The following is a 15,686-nucleotide window of genomic DNA, read 5'->3' on the forward strand; positions in this document are numbered from 1 at the left end:
TATCATTATGTTATTTAAGAGTAATTTATGATTAATTGTATGATATATTAATTATTAATAATTTATGAACAAATTTCAGCTGTGTCAAACAGGACCTGTGACTAGCTGGCTCTAGCTGGTTTTGTGAACAAATTTCGGCTGTGCCAAGAAGGACCGTTGACCCGAAGATGCGGAACGAGACGGTTCAGTAAAAACGAGCGGACGCGAGCGCTCGCCTCCCACGCGCGCGCGAGCCCCGGTGCCCATCACCGCCCGCCCCTCTCCCCTCTGCAAGAGGTGAGTGACCGCCCCTCTCCCTCCCCTCTGCCGCGCGGCGCCGCCCCCCCGCCCCCGGCCGGCGACCGGAGCCCCTCCCCCCCGCGCCGGCGCCGCCGCCGCCCGCGCCAACCCCCCCCCCGGCGCCCGCCCCCCCCACCCCGCGGCGGCTGGAGCCCCCCCACCCCCCGGCCGCGGCCGCATGGCTTCGCTGGGCACCGCCCCTAGCTTGTCTCCCGCACCGCCAGAGCCGCCCCCCCCTCCCGCCCCCCCGCGCGCCTGGCTTCGCCCTGTCTTGATCTGCTTGTTGATCTTGATCTGTCAGTGATTCTTTATCTTTGATTTTGGCAGTTCGCAGGAGAAATTTGGCTGGAGGAACGAAGGCAGCGTACACGCCTCAGAAGGTAGAAGGTTACCGCTAAATTAATCACTAAATGTCCAATTTATCACTGAATGTATGAATTTAGAAGTGAGATTAAGAATTTAAGATGGAGCAGTACACACCAGAGAGAAAAACTTGCCGTGCGCCTGCTGCAACTGGCAGCCGTCAGCGTCGGGGACTCGGCGAGTCGAGCAGTTGGCTGAGGGGTTAGGGCGCGCTGGCCCCTGCCTAGCTGCGGGCTGTAGCCTGCCGCGCGCCTGCTGCAGTGGCCACCGCTGGCCGGTGGGAGGCGACCAGTGGGGCCGCAGCGTGCCAGCGCCCGACGGCACGCGACAGCCTGGGCCGCCGCCGCACAGGGCGGCGGGTGGAGCAGCCGGCCGCGCAAACCGCACTGCACAGGCGCGCTGCGTGTAGAGCAGCGGCTGCCGGGTGGAGCTGCCGGGCTGTGACCGGAGGGAGCCAGGAAGGGGAGGGGAGGGCGGCCGCCGGTGCAGCCCCACGGTGCAGGCGAGTGGCGCACGGGCAACCCGCAGCCCACAGCCCACAGCCCCAATTCAGTACCATTCGGCAAGTTTTTCTCTCTGGTGTGTACTGCTCCATCTTAAATTCTTAATCTCACTTCTAAATTCATACATTCAGTGATTAATTGGACATTTAGTGATTAATTTGACGGTTGGACACTTTCATGACCATGAGGAAGCGTAAAGCAAAAGCCTTAGACTAGATGCAGTATTGTAATCTTCTATTTATATAAGATTTTATTATTGATGCAACTCTTTATATAGTAATTTATTTGAGTTCCGAACTAATTTGTTGAATTAGACTTATTATGGAATCTTTTTAATTATGTTAGTGTAAGTTTTGTTATTATATGCTGTACTGTTATCAAAGTGCTATCAAATTATACTGAATTGCGCTTTAAACTTTTTAGCTAGGCCTACCCTAGTTCCAAATCCTGGGTCCACCACTGCTTGGATTGTTGGCAAACTCTTTTCGGCTCCTACTCGCGATTTGGTCGGATCCGTAGGGCGACGGCGATGGCAGGGTCGGCGGCAGGGAGGAGGAAGCGCGCGGCAGTAGTTGTGCTTGGGGACATTGGCCGTAGCCCGCGCATGCAGTACCACTCCCTCTCACTCGCCAACCAGGTAAACCCTTCTTAAATTCACCACTGATCTTAGTTCTATTCCCTTTGGTAGTGTGTTGGGCTGGATGAGAGTCGTCTCTCCAAGTCTCCAGCCTCATACGTGAGGTTGGTTCTGCTTCCGCGAGGCAAGTTGTTTATGTATTGGCCTTCGGTCATGAAAGATTTTGTAGTGACAGGAAGGGGAATGAGTATTTAAAGTTACCTATCCCATGTTGTTCAGAACATCAAGCATGCCATTCTAGTGGGAGTAGCATATTTTATTCCATTCTATCATCCTTGATCCTCTGTTCATCTTCTTCACAGGCTGGCATGGAGGTGGACATTGTTGCAAATGGAGGTACTGTATTCTTCACAATTCCATTTCACTTTTTATGACTCTGTTCAATCTCTAGTCAGAATCTATTTATACCCCTCAATGACACAACTTAGGTTGTATTGTGCAAGGCAAGTTATCTTGGCCTTTGTTTCTTGTAGAGATCTGACATTCTGCAAATGAACAGGAAGTGATCCTCACCTGTCATTGAGAGAGAATCCATCAATTCACATCCACGAGATGGTATTGATATTGGAGACTATTCTGTTCTCGTGCATTGTCTTTTATATTACTATATTAACTTGAATATTTTCTCTTCAGAAAACAGTGAAGTTAACTGGAATTTCAAAGATATCTGGTGCCCTGGCACTTTTACTTAAAGCCGCTATCCAGTTCATTATGCTGGTTTGGTTCCTTTGTTTTAAGATTCCTCGGCCTGATGTCCTTCTTGTTCAGGTTATTTTCGAATTCCTTTCTATGTGTATTCAGAATTTCATGAACTGCTCAGTCACTACCAGTTTAGACATCACGTCCATCCTTCATGCAAAGTAAACTCATGTCTTCGTGCCTGGCTGAAGTTGGAGATCAGGCTATGCAGCAATTATGGTGTCCTATTTCTGTCATCTTTTAGCGCATTTGTGAAGTTGTTTAATCCAACTCGTACCACCTTAGTTGCAGAAGATGCTCCAGTCTCATCTTCTAGCAGATTATATTGTAGATTTGTACCACGAGGGATGTAGATTTTAGTTGCCTACAGTCTCTTTTGTTCGATATTTACTGAAGTACTTTCTTGTTTGACATAGACTCAAAGTTTTCAACAGCATGATTTGCAATATAATGGGATACCATATTTCAGTTATCTGTTTATCTTTTTCTCCAATAGAATCCACCCTCTGTTCCAACACTTGCTGCTGTAAAACTGGCAAGCTGGCTAAGAGGTGCCAAATTTATTGTGGATTGGCATAACTTCGGATATACATTGCTGGGATTATCTCATGGCAGAAGTCACATCATAGTCAAAATCTATTTCTGGTAACCCATCTGCCCTTTTTGGTTAGCTGTTCTTAAGATTAACATAGCATATTGAACATGGTGTTCTAGAAATTTGTTCCTGTACTTGAATATATGTGTTAATACAATAGCCTGTTCTGTATTCTAGGTTCGAGAAGCACTTTGGGCGGATGGCTGATGGTGCCTTTTGTGTTACAAAAGCAATGCAGCATGAGCTTGCCCAAAATTGGGGAATCAGGTTTAGTGATCAAACTTCAACATAGTTTTCTTTTTATATATGAAGGACTGGTGCTTTGTAATTTGTACTAACTAAATTTTCAATTCCAGAGCGACGGTTCTTTATGATCAATCTCCTGATTTTTTCCACCCTGCTTCGTTGATGGAGAAACATGGGGTGAGCCTCTATTTTGAGTTTTTTCACCCACCTTGCTGTACCACATGTGACCTTAAGACACGTAATAGTTGTTTAGCAGGTTAGGTAATACCATTTGCAGTGCTATGGGCAATGCTGATTGCATATCAGTGGGTATGTTTTTCTTCAACAAACCAGAGCATTTTGATGTTTTAAGTTTATTTCGCTTTGGTTTATTTCATGTTGCCTGATCTTATATTACAGAGAAAGAAGTGCAAGACATGAACACTACTGTCTTTACCAGTAAGAATGATGGCGAAATTTTCCTGAAGCCTAACAGACCTGCACTTGTCGTGAGCAGCACAAGCTGGTCTATTCTCTTGAACTGTGCAGTCATTGCTATAGTCTTATTTATGTTCACTGCCTGTGATTATCAAAATATGAGAAGGATTATATGTTTCCAGGACACTGGACGAAGATTTCAGCATTCTTCTGGAAGCAGCACTGATGTATGATAGACGCGTTGCTGCAACTTTAGGTGAAGATGATTCAATGGATGAGGGGCAGCTTTGGATCGATATCAAGAATGGGAAACAATTTGTCTATCCAAGATTACTGTTCATTATCACTGGTATAGTCATTTCAACTATATTAACTTGAATTACCAAAGTTTAGTCATTGTTTATTTTTTCATGTTTTCCAATGTTCTAGGTAAAGGACCAGATAGGAAGAAATATGAGGATCAGATAAGAAGGTTGAAATTGAGGCGTGTTGCCTTCCGGACAATGTGGCTCGCATCAGAGGACTACCCTTTATTGCTTGGTATGCCAGCTGATTACAGCCCATCCCAACTTAAAGGCTTTCTAAGCGTGAAGACTGATTTTTTTTAATAATGCAGGGTCAGCTGATATAGGAGTGTCGTTGCATACATCTTCATCTGGGCTGGACCTACCTATGAAGGTTACTCTTAAATACTTGTTTTAACTAAAATTATGAAGAGTTTTTATTAGCTTGATTATAACCTGAATGTTTTAGGTGGTTGATATGTTTGGATGTGGATTGCCAGTTTGTGCTGCTTCTTTCTCCTGGTAACTCAGTTTCTTAGATATTTGATCTGCAATATATTTCTTTGAATAGTTTTCATTTTTCACTAAAGCATTAAGCTTTCTGTTCCGTTTGCAGCATTGAGGAGCTTGTAAAAGTAAACAAAAATGGTCTTCTTTTCTCAACATCTTCAGAGCTTGCTGATGAACTTATGGTCAGGATCACTGAATGATTGCTTTGATATATTTGGAACTTGAATTTATGAAAGCTTTCTTTTTTCTTAATAAAAGTAGGAGCATGTCTGCATCACGACTTAATTTCTACCATGAAAACTGATGCTAATGTTTACTGCTTTGAAACAATGCAGATGCTCTTTAAGGGTTTTCCAGAAGAATGTGATGCCTTGAAATCTCTCAAAGAAGGTGCCATAGATACAGCGTCATCTTCCAAATGGTCAACAGAATGGGAAACTAATGCACTACCTTTGGTGAACCAGGCAAGTGCTCAAACGTCGTTACTAGAATTGTGATTAGCACTCATAAGCTTAGGCCTTATCTACTTTCATATCCAAATTTGCAGGTCAGTGGATAAGATGTGTGCTATCATATACCGTGTAAAACGGACAGTTATTTGTTTCAGAGAATCAGAGATAGGTATACTAGACTACTGGAGTGAGCAGATGTGCATCAAAACTCAAAAGGGGTACTCTTTGCTTTCACCAGCTGCTGCCAGGATCAGTTGCTACAATGTATTTCAGCAATTCTAGAGATACAGTACAAAGCTCTTTCCTTTTAAGACCGGAAAATGTACTCTTTGCTGAGCACATGTTATACAACAATAGATTGTTTGATGTGGTACCATATACTGGAACGTCTCTAGTCTGTTGCATGATAAGCGAAAAAAATAGAAAACCATATTGTTTTCCATGGCGTTGAAGGCCATCTTGTAAGCTGATACGCAGACATGCAAGTACCAAGCGAAGTTGTACAAGGAACCCGTTCTCTTTGCTTCCGTCCTGAAAGTTCAGATCTCTAACACGATGTCTGGGGAATCGAAAGCACATGTCAGAATTTTTTTCGGAATGATGGAACGTGTCAAAATGAACTATGAATCTGTTCTGATCCATTTGCTCCCTTCGTCCTCGACCTCTGCCTCGCCTTTCTGGGCCATTTGTACCAGTCGATCATCCCTCATCACAGGATAAGTGAACGCCGAGTTTTCAGGATGTGCGCTCTTGAGGAGCAATCCCCAGATAATCTGTCAAACAAGAAAACGATACATGATTACTCTGAATCCTGAACCAATTCAGTTCTGAATGCCCAGAGAAGCTGAACTCTGTAGCACCTCGTCAAATCTCATTTTTGGTACAGTTTCCCTGAAGCTCGGCCTGGGCAAGAAACCACCGAACCGAAGGCTCTTGTTGCAAGTTTCCTGAACGATCTTTGCCTAACAATGCCTCCATTCTTGGAGTTCGAAGAGCAGCTGAGAAGCCTCTCGAGTTGCAGGTGATGTACCCTGCTCAGTTCGTCGGCTGTGGCTTCTCCTCTGGCTGTGACAAGCGATTTTAGTTCCTCCTGCAGCTGCTGCTGAGTTCGTCAAGACGTCCATAGCTCTTCAGCCTGTGTCCTTCCCTCATCCCAAACCGTTCCGAGACCGCTGCCGTCCAGCCGTCGTTGAGCTTGTCGGTCTGAGGAAGGCCGCTGGAGGAATCGTCAACTGCAAGACGGGGAGTGCAAGTGTGAGTTTCAGCTATAACGAACATGAAAGAATGCCGTTTCAAGCTTTCAGCTCTTGAGATATGCTGAAACTCTGCAACAGTTTTGTTTTCCTCTTTTGGAGACTGAAATTTTGAAACTACTATAGTCATTAGTTCGTCGCTGCCATCGCAGCATGTCACTTACGCCAAGCCGGGTCAGCGATGAACTCTGATTTCCTTCTGCCGCCATGCAATCCATGAAGCTTGGTCTGCATCCAGTTGAGAACCTGCAGCCGCAGCAATAGCCAGAATTAGCACCTACCATTCAGCAACACCAAATTCAGATGAAACAGAGAATGCATGCGTACCCCCATATTTACTACTGCCCTCTCGAATAAGAAGGATTGCTACTGCCCTCTCGTATAAGAAGGATTGCTACTGCCCTTCTTGTTGAATTGATTCTATATCTCTGCGCACTATATCTAAAGGTGCTCACATACTAGCACCATTCAGAATTTCAGATCAATGTTTCAAAATATGCTGACATCCTAGCACCATTCAGATCTGCAGTCACTGGTAGAACAATTGGAGTCCCTAAACCATTCATCGTCTCATGGTGAACTTACATTAATATTGATAGTCGTTTATACATGCAAAAGATCAAACGCACAACTAAATTCTGCTGGAGCAGGGTGGAGTTTGCAGCAGTGCGGCCAGGTTTGTCGATGCAAACCATCAGGCCGGGTTCCTCGCCGGAGGCGTCCTGCACCATCTTCGGCGTTACCGCCAGGAACAAGCCCTGCTCCACCGCCGGACAGATTACTGCTCTACACCGGGAATGCGGGCATCGCCATGGTCCCGCTGCCCCGCGGGTCCTCCACCCAGAGCGTGCACTTAAACTGGGCGACGCCCGCCGCCGCGTCGCCGTTCGCCCTCACGCACACTTCGGACACGCATGTCGCCGGGCCGAGCGCGGACGAGGACACGAGGAACACGCACCGGTCCTCCTGACCGACGAGGACGTGCAGGCCCTGCGGCGAACGTGGCACGGCGATCCTGCACGGCTTCCCGTAGCTCACGTCGGTGACGGGCCAGGTCGGGTGGCCCGCGTGGAAGTGCTCAAACAGCCTCGGTGGCGAGGTGAAGGCGCCGCAGCCGAGGTCAGGGCAGTAGCAGGGAGCCCACCGGCGCGCGCGCTCGTGGTCGCTGGCCTGGTAGTAGACGACGTAGCTCGCGCACCCGTGCTCCTGGAACGGGACGGGCAGCTTGGCGTCGGGCACGAAGGCGTCCACCTCGGCGCAGGCGGCGTAGGTGGCGGCGCCGCCGCACGCCTGGCCGTGGCTCGCACTACAGTCAGATAAAAATCAAACATTTTGTTTCACGGAGACGATAAAGTTGAGCAGATTAAGATTTCTTCGCAGCCTGCGAACAGATCAGTGCAGGCTCACCTTGAACGTGGGAGGTTTGTTGGGGAAGCAGGCAAGCTCGGCAATGGAACAAGGCGAGTCCCATCCTCAAATTGTTGAGCTGCGGCTCCTCCATGACTTCTTCCATCGCCACCAGAGCCCCGGCACCGCCGCCTTAGCCAGCTTCTCCTTCCTCTAGCTCTCCTCCTCTTCCCCCTCCTTCTGGCAGCTCGCGCTTGACCACGGCGGTGGGCTAGGCCTGCCCTCTCGGCTTCTTGCTGCTTTGGGCGGGCTCGCCATCGTCCAGCAGGGATCCCCTCTTGTGCTGCTTAGCCATCGCCTCCGATCCTCGATCTCACTCAAGCGCCAAGAACGACGAGAGGAAGCGATCGACTAGTGTTTGTGAAGAAGATGAGTGCACGCGAACACGAAGCGTGACCAATACGGCGGATAAAAATCGAAGCCCCTTGCGGCTGCGGCCAGGCGTGGGAACGCGCACAAATGAAGCTGAGTCGTCGACAGGCTAGGTGGGAAAGCGCATCGGGACGTACAGCCAGCCCTACCAGTGCGTTTGTCACGTCTTCTGAGTTCTTCGTCGCATCATTGGCTATTTTCATACGAGTAGCCGCGAGCTAAACGGATGTCAAAAGTCCGTTTAGCTTATGCCTATATAATCTAGACCTCATTTACAGCGTATGATACTACCACTTAGTAGTAGTATAGAGAAGATTTATTAGAAAAAGTAAGATTATCATTAATGACTTAATATAAATTCAGGAGAACTTTTTATCTTTTTTTTTTTCATTTTAGCCCCCCTCCCCATCGTGCATCTGCATCTGGCTGCTCGTCATCCACTCGTCATCCGCCCGTCATCCAGGCCGCCGCCTCTCTCTGTGTTCGATCGTTTCGATCCCGACGGCCGCCGGGCGCCGTCGTGCGTGCCCGCCCTTCACGCGGAGGACCTCCTCACGCACGCTGCCGCCGCTTGCCTCCTCCTCGTGCCCGCTACGCCTGGTGACCTCTTCGGCGGCGGCCTGTACAGGTGCCGCCGGTCCTTGCCGCGCGCGGGTGCGGGCGACGCCGGGGCGCCACCTCCTCCCCTTGCCATCCTGCGCCGGGCGTTCTCGTGGGCGCCGGCCTTACCGTGCGCGCGGTCGTGGGCGCGTCGCCGACGGCCGGGCCTTGCTGCGCTCGCACCTTCGCTTGCAGTGCAGGGCCTTAGGCTGTTGCAGCGCGTAGTCCCGTCTGGTCGTCCTCGGGCATTAGAGGTTAAGCTTTTTTTTTATTCGCTAATGTCAGTTCACGTCGTCCCCAATTTCAGAGAAGTCTCAATGATTGCATCGAACTAGTTAATGTGTCCAGGATAGCTAAGTTGTAGATTTGTTGCTAGTGCATCTTTACATGGTTCCGTGAGGTAGAGTTTAGCACTTGCTGTATATGTTGGATTTCAGCCTTCGTACTCTGATTTCAGGCTTCCTTGTTTCTCATCTTTTCATAGTTATCTGTTGTCTATTGTTAGAAATTATTTTTGTGCAAATTTATTTGATTAAAATCTTCGATTAAATCTGATTGTTGTTCGCATGGGGAAGCGCTGACAGGAGCATACGGCAAAACCGCATGCTAAATTGCTTCTGTTGATCACATCTTCCTGAGCAGAAATATGGTCACGACGCATGTTTTTTCAGAGTGGCTGCATTTTTTTATAAACTATGAATGGGAATGATAATTATTCCTTTTTAGCATATAGCATATAAAATTATTCTGGGTAGGGAAAAGATAATTAAGCAAGAGCTAGAGCGTTGCTTTTTTGAGTTTTCTTCCATGCATCTTTTACTTATTAAATCTTGGAATGACATTCGTTTTTTTTTGTCATTCGTGCAATGTACTGAATGGAGGCGAACGGGTATGTTAGCCTGGAGGAAATTGAGGAATATAACTATGTGGCAAATCAGACCTTTAATACGAAGGAAGATTTCTTCAAGTTTTACGATGCTTATGCACTCCATAAAGGATTCAGTGTCAGAAAGGATAAGGTTAGCTACAAGCCTAGCACCAAGGAGGTGATATGGAGGAGATTTGTGTGCTCATGTGAAGGATACAGAATGGAGAAGCATTTTGAAACAACGGATCAGAAAAGACAGCCACGTGCCCTGACCCGATGCGAATGTAACGCTAGGCTTGATGTGCAGAGGAGCGCAAGCAATGGCATATGGTATGTGATTGATTTTGTGGATGTGCATACTGAGGGCTTAATGATCCTCAAAAAGCGGAGGCAGTGGAGCTTTGGCTTGGTGGGCTTCGTCCACGCCAGATTATGGAAGTAATGGAGACCAGCCACGGTGGTTCAGGAGAGACTGGATTTCTTTCGCAGGATTTGTACAATTTTTTTGGGGCAGAAAAAGGGAAAGGTAAAAAGGTACAATGCGGAATTCGTAATGAACCATATGCGTTAGATAGAAGAGAAAGATCTAGAGTTTTTTAAAGTATAGTTTGGATGCAGAAGGTCGCCGCAGCTCCAGCGTGTGCACCGTCCATCGGGGATCGACGCAGCCGCCGCTCCGGAAACTGCAGCACAGTCGCCATGACGAACGGATCAGAGGCATCTCCTGCAGCACCCAAGACAACATACTTTAGGGACCCCTATAGACCCGAAAACACCAGCGCCGTTGAATCCAGTAAGTTCCTTTTTTTTCCTTCTCCTGTGTTCCTGCATAATTGTATAATACATCTGTTAGGTAGTATCAAATATTGTTGGTATTTTATGCAGAATAATTTTGATCAGACTGGTGCACATAGTGAATCACCACGCGTAAATCCAAACGTAGAGGTGTTGTATGATGGTCCAACGGAATTTGATCCCGATGACGATGAGGACCCTACTGTGGCCTATGCAAAGAAACCATACATTTACCCATCTACGATTGGAAAAAAGTCGGTATTCATCCTAACTTTATATAAAAAACTTTTCTCACACCTCATCGTGTGGGCTATTCATGCTGATATTTATGGAGCTTTGGACAGGAAGTAGGTTGTCCAGCATTTTCACCTAGGTACTTTGCAATGTTCAAATATCCTGTACCAGTCTATGCCCCATCTTACACTACAAATTAACCATTATTTCTATTGGTAATGCACAGAAGGACATGACTAATTTTAGGCTCAAACTAGCGGTCACATTGGTTGACTATCCGTGGAACAAGGTGAAAGCGAGTCCTAGCTACAAATCTACGGATTGTCGAGAAAGCCTACAAGCTGGAAGATGTAGAAAAAAAGATTTAATTTCAAGTTTCAGTTTATTTCAACTTAAAGCTTTAAATGTTATTACCAATATCAAGCAATGGTCTTTGCATTGTTCTTCCAGGGGGGGAAGAATTAATAGCGCAAAGAGAAGCATCTCGTGACACTGAGTTAATTAAGGATAATATCTAGGAAGATACTTAAAGTTGAATGATGAAAAAGGAGGCTTACCTTTTTTCGGAGTTTTCAGTTTTGAAGATGCACAACAACTGATCCTAAAGTCCAGGGTGTTCCTAACATTCACTTTACTTGAACCATCCTGGTAGTACCAATTCAAGCATTTGCTGGTGAGCATCCAATACTGGAAATTGCTACATCAGTAACTTACGGCAAAATTGAGTAACCATATTCTCTGAAATGGAACACCCAATTGATCTGAACTAAAAAAAATCCAAAGTTGCGAATGATCGATTCTGAAGACCAAAAGCGCCCTAACATTTCTTCTTCCACTAGCTGAACTGTTATGGTACCAGTATAAATAAAGGAATACATAGTAGCAGCAATTACCTGATACGGCATGTTTTGAGTGGCGATGAAGGATTCAGAGCACAACGCGCTGCCTTGCCTCTCCCAGGCCTAAGGAGGCTAGCCGCCAGCGTGGCCGCAGCCGGATAGGGCCCGGCGATTGGGCGCAAGGAGGGTTGCTCCGAAGTCGCTTTCCCCGCGGGTACTGGCCGCCATCCCCAAAGGACGCCACGGATTGCAGGAGCCGTCGCCGCCAAGGAGTCGAGCGTCGAGCGAGTCCCGATCCGAATTCCTGGTGGTGAGCGGCGGGACCCGGACCTCCATGCGGCGTGTCATGATGCCTTGCACCACCACCACCGCCAGTGGGCTCCAAGAAAGGGGCCGAGCCCCATCCGCCGCACGGATGACTCCCCGCGCGCGCGAGCGTGGGCTGTGGGGGCGAGCCGCCTGCCATCCCTCCTCCAAGGGGACGAGCGTTGGGGCGACACGCGCCACCTCGCCGGCGGCGAACGAAGGGCGGGGGCCAGATCCTCCGCCACTGCCCGGACCCGAGCGTCGGCCGTGGGGGCGAGCGGCTACCTGCCCTCCTCCCGGGGGCCTTGCGTCGGGTGCGGGATGAGCCGCCTCCTCGGCGGCGAACAACAGACGAGGGCCGATCCGCCGCCACGGAGACCTCGCCGGCTGTGAGCGTCAGCTGTGAGGGCTGAGCGTACGGTCCGGACCGCCGGAATCGTTGCGAGCAAAGGAACCCCAGCGCCGAGCTGAGCAGTCTAGCACCATGAGTAGGAATGGGGACCAGATAGAGAAGAAAGGAAAACGTAAAGAAAGAGAAATAAAAATAATTAAAATAAAAGGGCTGATATCAATAATCATTTTCCCATATTACCCTTATACACCTACCTATACTACCAACTACCTTATACTACTGATCAATATTTTAGTGGTATAAAAAAATCTGAACCGTCCGATGTTTACATACGAGTCATTTTTAGACGGTAGTATATGGTCGTATTGTGCACCATAAAAGTTCTCATAATCAATCCTTATAAAATCACTTTGCCAAATTTCATATTGACCCGTCGATAGATATTTGACTCGGTGAATCTTGAGATTCCGTTTGTATTATGTGTCTACAATGAACCCGTATAAAATTACTTTTCCAACTTTCATATGTAGATAAAAGCGTACGAGGGATGATAAAACGGACTTTGGATGATAAAACGGACACAAGGATGATAAAGTGTATATAGAGTGATACAATGTACAGTTAGATGATGAAATTTGTGGTCGATGATAATATGCACCTGGGCAGATAAAACGCACACTTTGGTGATAAAATTTCAGTTGGATGATATGCGTCGATGCGATGATAAAACGCACACTTCAGTACTACGGGGGGCAAGAGCCGATGCGATATGCATCGCCTTTAGAGCAAACATTCAATGCATCCACAGAATTTTGGAGATAAGAATAGATGTGCAGATACAAACAAAAATTGTTCATTCATTGAGGCCCCTCAGATACAGTCTAACGACCAAAGAAAACATTATTTACAGCACCATCTTCATCAACTATATTGCCAACGGCCTCTGCAGCTCCTTCGAAGTCGTTGATCAGCTCGTCGTAATCTGCTGGATCATCCTCCCCTGGGAAGCCAGGCTGCAAATAGCGAAGCTCATGCCCGAAGCGGACCTGTGCAATGGACAGAGCAGTTGCAGCCCCCTGGCGAACCCCGTGGGTGGCGACCTCCCTGACGCGATTTGGGATGTCCTGCAAGCGGTCGATAAGCAAGGCACCTCTGGCATTCACGGCCTCGTCCGCGCTGTTCGCTGCTTGTTGGAGGGCTTGGAGTTGTGCCTCCAGAGCTGTTCGTGCCAAAGAAGGATTGTCAAGATGGAATAATGGGGAAGTCCTATTCAGAGAAAAAAGAACCTACCGGCCACTCTGGCGTCGGCGTGGGCCAGCATCGCCCGGCGGCGGAGAGGGCAGCCTGGGTGGCTGAGGGCTAAGTAGAATCTAAGTAATCAGTCGATCCCTGCATTTCTGCATAAGCCTGCTTGCACTCATCTTTTGGGCTCCTTCGGTTGCTGTATTTCTGTGGGGAGGGATCGAGTAGAAACATCATGCATGTTGCATGTGGGTGGCATTCTGCATTAAGTAGAATATTGTTTCTACTCTCTGTTTTTTTTTTCAGTGCGTTAACAGGTATGCAAACTATCTCGTCATCGTAGTTGTACATCCATTTTGAACCTTTCATCACCTAGAAATACCCGATTACGCCGTGATCCATTTCCACGCCACGAAAGACAAACAGCTCTGTGAACGTATACGGCCTAATTTGGCCCAACCAAACAGCATCTAATATGCAACCTCTGGCGAGTGGGAACTGGCCTTTTCTGATAAGACCGGCTGAAGGCAGCATGCTAAAATATATGATGTAACAGCAATTTCTTTCCGCACGATGCCATGAAACTTTATATGCAACAAATATAACAATTTTCATGTCATAAGATACACGATTGCCTAAAAATAAGCAGCGACAAGGATCTATGCACCAACATTACCTGTCCATTCAGCACCAAAAAGGCATTCAGCAATACAAAGTCCTTTTATTGACTTAAGACATGTCCCACTTAGCACCATATTTCAAAATAGCAAACTTCAGAAACACAGCTCAATGAACGTCAAATGCTAACTGAGATCAATAATTTCAACATAACAATCACAACAATTTGACTCCAGCTTCTCTAACAGAATCTATTACAGCCTTGACTTTCCCGTGGTACTTCTGTTCTCTCTTCATGTGGATGGACACTGCAGGTATTCCCTTGAGCAGAAGGCGCTCACCGAGCAATTTTCCGATCTTCGCCGCCGCTGAAACATCACGGGTTGATTCCATGTTTGGTCTCAGGAGCTTCTCCTGCGAGCTTGCTGAACATGCAACAGTCGCTGTTGGGGTATGGATGACCTGAGCGGATACATATTTGTTTGAGAAATGCATCCTCAACAGGTAGGGCTTCAGAAAACGGGTGACTCTAGCTGCCCTTTCTGGTGGAGGGATCACCATGTCACCGGTTTCACTGCTGCACATTAACAAGAAGAAAAGAACTATTATTTGCCATACATTTCATTTTTTCAACAATGAGGAACCGATGGTCAGACAAGGGGAGTGCAAAAGTGCAAACCAATTTTGAGGCAGTAGTGGAAGTTTCAGAAAAAAGGTTCCAAACAGTATATTAAAAACAGGGTTGACAATGCTTGATGAACCTCTCAGTTGCCTGGGCAGCAGGCGGTAATCTGGTGTCATGCTAGTAAACTTTCTAGAAGTCTTGCTTATACAGGTATGCTAACCAGCATGATCAATATAGCAGCCATTCTGCTTTGAACAAATAAATCAACAATCAACCCTGATATTACTACTCGATTGCTCAACTGACACGGCATACTGCTGAGATACTAACTTAACAGTAATTTAGAACTTAGCACAGTGAAGCTTAGTGCATCAGCCTAGGAGAAGACCGAGATTCCCGCATAACCCGTTTTTAGCCAACCTTTGGTGTGGCAGAATTCGAATGGACCATGCAGCCTGCAGAAGAACAGTAGCCAACTCCAAATTGCTGCAGGGATGTGCAGACTACAGGAACAGACCAAACCAGGACCTGATTTTGGGGTGTTGAACAAATGGAGGCAGGCCTAACGGAGAGTGTCTCCCAAATTTTCTTTAGAAGCTGCACAAAACAACTAAGAGAAAGGGGGACACCAAGAAAGGTTGTCCAAGCCCTGACGGGCAATGGTAGCTACAGAGCAACTTGCGACGATAGCATTCAGACCGAACTTTGCACAACTTGCGACGATAGCATTCAGACCCAACCTAGTGAAGTTCAGCACTCGTCCACAGCACAAGATACCAACAGGATCCTTCCCCATACATCCGTGGCCTCATCATCACTCCATCTCAATCCACCGCGGCACCTCAGGATCCAACCACAACCGACCATTTCACCCATGTCTTAGATCCAACCCATAAACTACAGAGTCGGATCAAACGAGAAGTACACTAGGAAAAACGCACAGGAGAGAGCCGACCTACCTGTGGTGAAGAGAGCACGCGCCGCTCTGCCGGAGGGCCGGGGACGGAGCAGGCGGCGGCGCGGCGCGGCGCAGCGTGGCAAGGCAACGGAGCGTGGACGGACTGGGTGGAGGAGGGTTAGGACTAGGTGAGGAGACACCCGATGGGCCGAGTCGCGTCAATTATTCGCCGGGCTTACGATCTATGGGCCGGAACAACTTCGATGGGCCCACGCTGACCGAACCGCTTCTG

The 15,686-nt window shown here is 47.7% G+C and overlaps 4 protein-coding genes and 1 long non-coding RNA gene across 6 annotated transcripts; 2 read left to right on the top strand and 3 right to left on the bottom strand.

Annotated features, from left to right (window-relative positions):
- The first annotated feature begins 231 nt into the window (after positions 1–231).
- On the top strand, positions 232–5,425 carry LOC112874446 (UDP-glycosyltransferase TURAN). Its single transcript, XM_025937763.1, has 19 exons — positions 232–276; positions 607–659; positions 753–1,221; positions 1,569–1,782; positions 2,085–2,118; positions 2,282–2,337; positions 2,416–2,550; positions 2,978–3,126; positions 3,254–3,343; positions 3,433–3,499; positions 3,568–3,631; positions 3,722–3,827; positions 3,922–4,088; positions 4,169–4,279; positions 4,356–4,417; positions 4,493–4,545; positions 4,640–4,715; positions 4,869–4,997; positions 5,128–5,425. Exons 4-19 carry the CDS (start codon positions 1,675–1,677, stop codon positions 5,152–5,154), a joined length of 1,434 nt encoding a protein of 477 aa, XP_025793548.1. The 5' UTR covers positions 232–276; positions 607–659; positions 753–1,221; positions 1,569–1,674; the 3' UTR covers positions 5,155–5,425.
- A 183-nt stretch (positions 5,426–5,608) lies between these two features.
- Positions 5,609–8,711, bottom strand: LOC112872819. The gene is made up of 6 exons (XM_025935860.1): positions 8,615–8,711; positions 7,646–7,928; positions 7,197–7,544; positions 6,403–6,484; positions 5,846–6,217; positions 5,609–5,758 (listed from the first exon to the last, which is right to left on the bottom strand). Exons 1-5 carry the CDS (start codon positions 8,709–8,711, stop codon positions 6,134–6,136), a joined length of 894 nt encoding a protein of 297 aa, XP_025791645.1. The 3' UTR covers positions 5,609–5,758; positions 5,846–6,133.
- An 800-nt stretch (positions 8,712–9,511) lies between these two features.
- Positions 9,512–10,527, top strand: LOC112877804. Its single transcript, XR_003225560.1, has 3 exons — positions 9,512–10,011; positions 10,104–10,278; positions 10,371–10,527. It is a non-coding gene; the product is annotated as an uncharacterized LOC112877804 (long non-coding RNA).
- A 2,365-nt stretch (positions 10,528–12,892) lies between these two features.
- Positions 12,893–13,370, bottom strand: LOC112872820. Its single transcript, XM_025935861.1, has 2 exons — positions 13,302–13,370; positions 12,893–13,230 (listed from the first exon to the last, which is right to left on the bottom strand). Exons 1-2 carry the CDS (start codon positions 13,330–13,332, stop codon positions 12,893–12,895), a joined length of 369 nt encoding a protein of 122 aa, XP_025791646.1. The 5' UTR covers positions 13,333–13,370.
- A 545-nt stretch (positions 13,371–13,915) lies between these two features.
- LOC112875231 (50S ribosomal protein L18-like) lies at positions 13,916–15,606 on the bottom strand. 2 transcript variants are annotated; one of them, XM_025939001.1, is made up of 2 exons: positions 15,456–15,606; positions 13,916–14,448 (listed from the first exon to the last, which is right to left on the bottom strand). In XM_025939001.1, exon 2 carries the CDS (start codon positions 14,430–14,432, stop codon positions 14,088–14,090), a length of 345 nt encoding a protein of 114 aa, XP_025794786.1. In that variant the 5' UTR covers positions 14,433–14,448; positions 15,456–15,606; the 3' UTR covers positions 13,916–14,087. The 2 variants fall into 2 exon arrangements, with proteins under 2 accessions (XP_025794786.1, XP_025794787.1); XM_025939002.1 differs by having other exon boundaries at positions 13,916–14,445; positions 15,456–15,595.
- Between the last annotated feature and the right edge of the window lie 80 nt (positions 15,607–15,686).

This window comes from Panicum hallii, chromosome 9 (genome assembly GCF_002211085.1).
Source record: "Panicum hallii strain FIL2 chromosome 9, PHallii_v3.1, whole genome shotgun sequence".
Classification (NCBI taxonomy): Eukaryota; Viridiplantae; Streptophyta; class Magnoliopsida; order Poales; family Poaceae; genus Panicum; species Panicum hallii.

Excerpts from the sequence above, each read along its gene's own strand:
- LOC112874446 (XM_025937763.1), top strand. The coding sequence starts at position 1,675 with ATGGCAGGGTCGGCGGCAGGGAGGAGGAAGCGCGCGGCAGTAGTTGTG. Across the intron at positions 1,783-2,084 it reads CCCTCTCACTCGCCAACCAG|GCTGGCATGGAGGTGGACAT; the intron begins GTAAACCCTTCT and ends TCTTCTTCACAG. Across the intron at positions 2,119-2,281 it reads GGACATTGTTGCAAATGGAG|GAAGTGATCCTCACCTGTCA; the intron begins GTACTGTATTCT and ends GCAAATGAACAG.
- LOC112872819 (XM_025935860.1), bottom strand. The coding sequence starts at position 8,711 with ATGGCAAGGGGAGGAGGTGGCGCCCCGGCGTCGCCCGCACCCGCGCGC. Across the intron at positions 6,485-7,196 it reads CTCGTCGGTCAGGAGGACCG|GTTCTCAACTGGATGCAGAC; the intron begins GTGCGTGTTCCT and ends CTGCGGCTGCAG. Across the intron at positions 6,218-6,402 it reads CATCGCTGACCCGGCTTGGC|TTGACGATTCCTCCAGCGGC; the intron begins GTAAGTGACATG and ends CCCGTCTTGCAG.
- LOC112872820 (XM_025935861.1), bottom strand. The coding sequence starts at position 13,332 with ATGCTGGCCCACGCCGACGCCAGAGTGGCCG. Across the intron at positions 13,231-13,301 it reads CGCCGACGCCAGAGTGGCCG|CTCTGGAGGCACAACTCCAA; the intron begins GTAGGTTCTTTT and ends TGGCACGAACAG.
- LOC112875231 (XM_025939001.1), bottom strand. The coding sequence starts at position 14,432 with ATGGTGATCCCTCCACCAGAAAGGGCAGCTAGAGTCACCCGTTTTCTG.